This window comes from Trachymyrmex septentrionalis, unplaced genomic scaffold, assembly GCF_001594115.1.
Source record: "Trachymyrmex septentrionalis isolate Tsep2-gDNA-1 unplaced genomic scaffold, Tsep1.0 scaffold22, whole genome shotgun sequence".
Taxonomy (NCBI): Eukaryota; Metazoa; Arthropoda; class Insecta; order Hymenoptera; family Formicidae; genus Trachymyrmex; species Trachymyrmex septentrionalis.
In genome coordinates, this window is record NW_017305375.1 from 5,447,678 (window position 1) to 5,452,079 (window position 4,402).

The 4,402-nt window shown below is 34.3% G+C and overlaps 1 protein-coding gene across 1 annotated transcript; it reads left to right on the forward strand.

Annotated features, from left to right (window-relative positions):
• The first annotated feature begins 2,384 nt into the window (after window positions 1-2,384).
• Window positions 2,385-4,305, forward strand: LOC108748328 (farnesol dehydrogenase). The gene is made up of 5 exons (XM_018486396.1): window positions 2,385-2,590; window positions 2,895-3,107; window positions 3,389-3,642; window positions 3,850-3,996; window positions 4,080-4,305. Exons 1-5 carry the CDS (start codon window positions 2,503-2,505, stop codon window positions 4,119-4,121), a joined length of 744 nt encoding a protein of 247 aa, XP_018341898.1. The 5' UTR covers window positions 2,385-2,502; the 3' UTR covers window positions 4,122-4,305.
• The last annotated feature ends 97 nt before the right edge of the window (window positions 4,306-4,402 follow it).

A 4,402-nucleotide genomic window follows, 5' to 3' on the forward strand; every position in this document is an offset into this window, starting at 1 on the left:
CTCTCTCTCTCTCTCTCTCTCTCTCTCTCTCTCTCCCTCCCTCCCCCTCCCCTACCCTCTCTCTCTTCAGATTCGCTAACGTTCTTTCCTCTTCCGGGAATGAAATTATTGCGAAAAATCGTAATAATTAAAAACATGAGAAAAGAAATTAATATTTATTCTTAGCTTAATTCGTTAATATTGGATTTTTACGGCGCAAATTTTTATTACTCCTGCGTCGATGTGATAGCTGTGGTATTCTTGTATTCGTGCACGTGAGTACACGTATATGTGTCACTTAAAGCAATTAAATACAATAAGTATTCATAATTGGCGGTACAATTTTATATGAATATGACACGAGGAGAAAGAGAGATTGTGATCGTCCGCGATTCGGAAGAATAAAAGATTTATTTTAGCTCGTGTATAGTCGGAGTAAGCGGTTAGTAAACGCCAAATTGCGATATCCTCGCTAACTTTTGAATCTTTTGATTACCAATATTATCTATTATTTCTACCGTCTTTTAATATGCTCGATCTTCTCTCATGATAAAACAATGAAGCGTAAATAACGACAGATAGTTCTCTATTCGTTCGCTGTCTCTTTTTTTTCTCGCCTATAATCGAGTCTAATCTGTATGATTTCTATCCATTTTGTTTATATACAGCGTGTACGTGAGATGTTAGGGAAAACTGTTGTGCGTAGAATGTATAGAAAAATGTACTATCTCGATGTCTCGAGTAAATACTGTGGTTATTATTTTGTACGAGTTCAAATACGGAAAAAGAAAGATTTCTCGATAGCTCGTAGAGCGTTCGTTAGGGTACATGTAATGTTCCTAAAAAATAGACATTATATATAATATAATAATGTAACTGTACAATACTAAAGAAACATGTAAGACAACATCTCTGAAACGCTGTGAAAATTCGCATCCTCTGATGTATTTTCCTACGACTCGTGCGAGATTTAGTTTAGACGCGTATTATTAATAAATTTAGTTAGACATGGGGACAGTGGAAACACACAATGAGATCGCAGTTTCCAAACTAAGCGCGAAGCAAATGTCTCTCTTCACTTTGGAAACTTATACTTTCGTTGTATTCTTCCTTGTCGCATGTGTTTCTCGATATTCGTCACGTTATAAATACGCGTCGCGTAAGGTAGACGAACAACAATGACCAGCTTAGAGAAGGTGTAAACTCAGTCGCGAACTCAGCGTGATGTAAACGTAGCGTACGTGTCTCTACACGAGAAGAAAGTGATATATTTTCTTGCAACGTATAAGAGGCGTATAGATATTTGTAAAAAGGAATAGGATTTGTAAATAGAACAATTGGCGATGTAGTAAGCGGTACAGAGAGAGCAAAGGCGTGAACATCCCTTTTTATTTCTCGTCTTTTAATACGACTATACATGTTAGAGCTCGTTCGTCGGTTGAGTTAGTGAGAGGTGTGTTTTTTAAAAGTGAACAGAAAGAGGAAGGGTACGTTCTCTTCTAAACATCTAAAAAAATAGAAAGGAAGAAACATATACACAATTCTTTGTACCAAATTTGTCTGCCTAAGTCCCGATGTTTAGAAATTCTACACATTCGATCGATCATTATCATTTCGAGATATATCACGGTTATGCGATAAAGAAAACTTTAGATCTCTAGGAAAGAAAAATTAATACCTCGCATTGTATAGTACTCATCCATGTAGACGCCTCACGCCCAAAATATACTTGTAGCCAAATCGGAATTGAATGGTATTTATTTACCTTTACCTAATTGCGATTTATAATAAATATAATTCAAATTTTTAACATAATTATGCATGATGTTCGTATGAAACGGAGAAACGCTCCAAGTAAATCCGATCACAATTTATGCGACAATGTTTATTACAGACGACATACATGAACATATGGTCTCATAAATATGCAGTTATTAGCTATAATTCATTATAAACTCAATTGATAATTAATCTTCATTGGCCTCGAGACGCGTTTAAAATGACAAAGAAGCAATTGCATCTCGCATACTACACAATAATTGGTCTTTGACCGAATTTAAGAAATTTAATTGGTATTTTAATATTATAATTAATAAATATGTATAATATAATAAACGATAAATATACGGTATAATTAAATTAATTAACTTGATAAATGTAAAAAATGGAATAAAAATTTTGCTCTTAAACAATTTATAAATAATATATTAATATAGATAATAAATAGTGTGCAAACAATAAACGAAATAAATTGGACTTATTCCGATTTTGAATTCTTCTCTTATTTTTCTAAAAAAAATCTATTGATTTTTTATTTTCTTCGTAAGATCGAGATTCAATCAGATGTAATTGCATCTGATCAAGGCCAGACAGTGATCAGTTACAAAGAATTTCTTTTACTATCGAATTTCATACCTGTTGGATGTCTGTCCTCCTTTTTCTCCATATTGATAAGCTTGTAACGCAATTGGATTATCGAGGGTTTCTGGTCCGCAGTTGCGTCTCAAGTCTCACTGCAGAAGCATGGAGCGATGGAACGGAAAAGTGGCCGTAGTAACTGGTGCCAGCGCCGGAATTGGTGCAGCAATCGCACGAAATCTTGTTAAACAAGGTGAAGTATTCCAATTACAATAAATTAATATTAGATTAAAATTCCTCCGGCGAGAAATTTGACTTTACGATTGCACACGTTTATCTCGACTCGCGAGATAATTGCTGCCGTAACGTCCACTAATTAGGAAGTGTAATATCACTGTTACATTCGAAAGAAAACAAGATATTGACGTACTATTTGAAATGTTGTAAAATATTGCGTTCAGAGTCCTATTATTAGAGAATTATTGTAATGTGAAAAAAATCCACGTTTAAATTAATATAATATGGAGCTCATTGGTATGATCATTTTGTTATGTCAGGTATGATAGTGGCAGGCTTCGCGAGGAGAGTGGAAAAAATTAAGGAAATCGCTGATTGTTTAAAAGATTTCTCAGACAAACTCCATGCCGTGGAATGCGATGTCACTAAAGAGGAAAGCATAACCGTAGCTTTCGCGTGGGTAAAGGATAATCTTGGACCGATAAGCGTTCTCGTTAACAGCGCTGGTATCACCAAAGAATCTTCACTCATAGGTAAAGATCTTAATATTGGACAGAAGAGTTTAAAGAAAACGTATGAAAATTTCTTCAGAAATAAAGAAGTTCTTATTATGGATCTGTAAGAGCTGTGCATAAATTCTAAATTCGATGTTAACATTTCTTTACTTCTAAAGAAATTTTCATAGGTTTTCTTTAAACTCTTCTGTTCAATCAGATATACAAAATAGACAATTTTATTGTAAAAAAGATAAAAATGCATTATTGTAGAGAACAACGTAAAATAATTGAGTTTAATTCTCCAACATGTTTTACAGATGGTACTTTAGAGGACTGGCGATCCGTGTTCGACGTGAATGTTCTGGGACTCTGTCTCTGCACACGCGAGGCTGTACGCATGATGCGCGAGACGGCGGTTGAAGATGCCATCGTGATTCACGTGAATAGCTTGGTTGCCGAGAGGGTGCCTTTCGTTCCAGGATTTAGCGTATATCCGGCATCAAAGCGTGCTATCACTGGCCTGGCCATGACTTTGCGACACGAGCTCGCGGGCACGCATATACGTGTCACAGTAAGACATTTAATAAATGAAACGTAACTGTTCCTCAAAACAATATATTTTTATTGAAATCATTTTAAATTCTCTTCTTGATATATTAAAAATTATTTTTATACAATTGATGATAAGAAGTATATACATATGTATTTAAAATAGAATAAGAAGCTTATATAAGGTAAGAACAAACCTTTTTAATTACATTATTTCTGTCATATGTAGAATATTAGTCCTGGTTTGGTTGCGACGGAATTCATGGCTTCTTACAGCGTGTTCTCCCCGGAAGCAATGGCAGCAATGCCGGTTTTGAATCCGGACGACGTCGCAGCGGCGGCAATTTATGTGTTGTCTAATCCTCCTCACGTGTTGGTATGTCGTACATACATCTTTAGATAGTCTAAACATTGTCCTCTCTTGTCATATAAAATAAAAATGATATCTTCTGCCCATAGATACAGGATGTCGTATTGAGACCTCTGGGCGAATCGTGGTAACCGATTTTCAAGGTGATCAAATACGAAATGTTGAATTAAAACAATTGTGCTTTTCATAAACTTTTTATCAAGCTAAAAAAGCGACTTTACTTATGCTTTTTCTTTTTATATTTCTTTTCTTGTTTATACACATATATATTTTAGTATGGCAGATTGATTGAAAAATTCGCTTATATTAGTAAGAACCACAGAAATATACAATAAAATATAATACTTTGTTATGTAACTCTGATTTGAGATTATCAAATATATATTTTGAAATAAATATATATATATATATA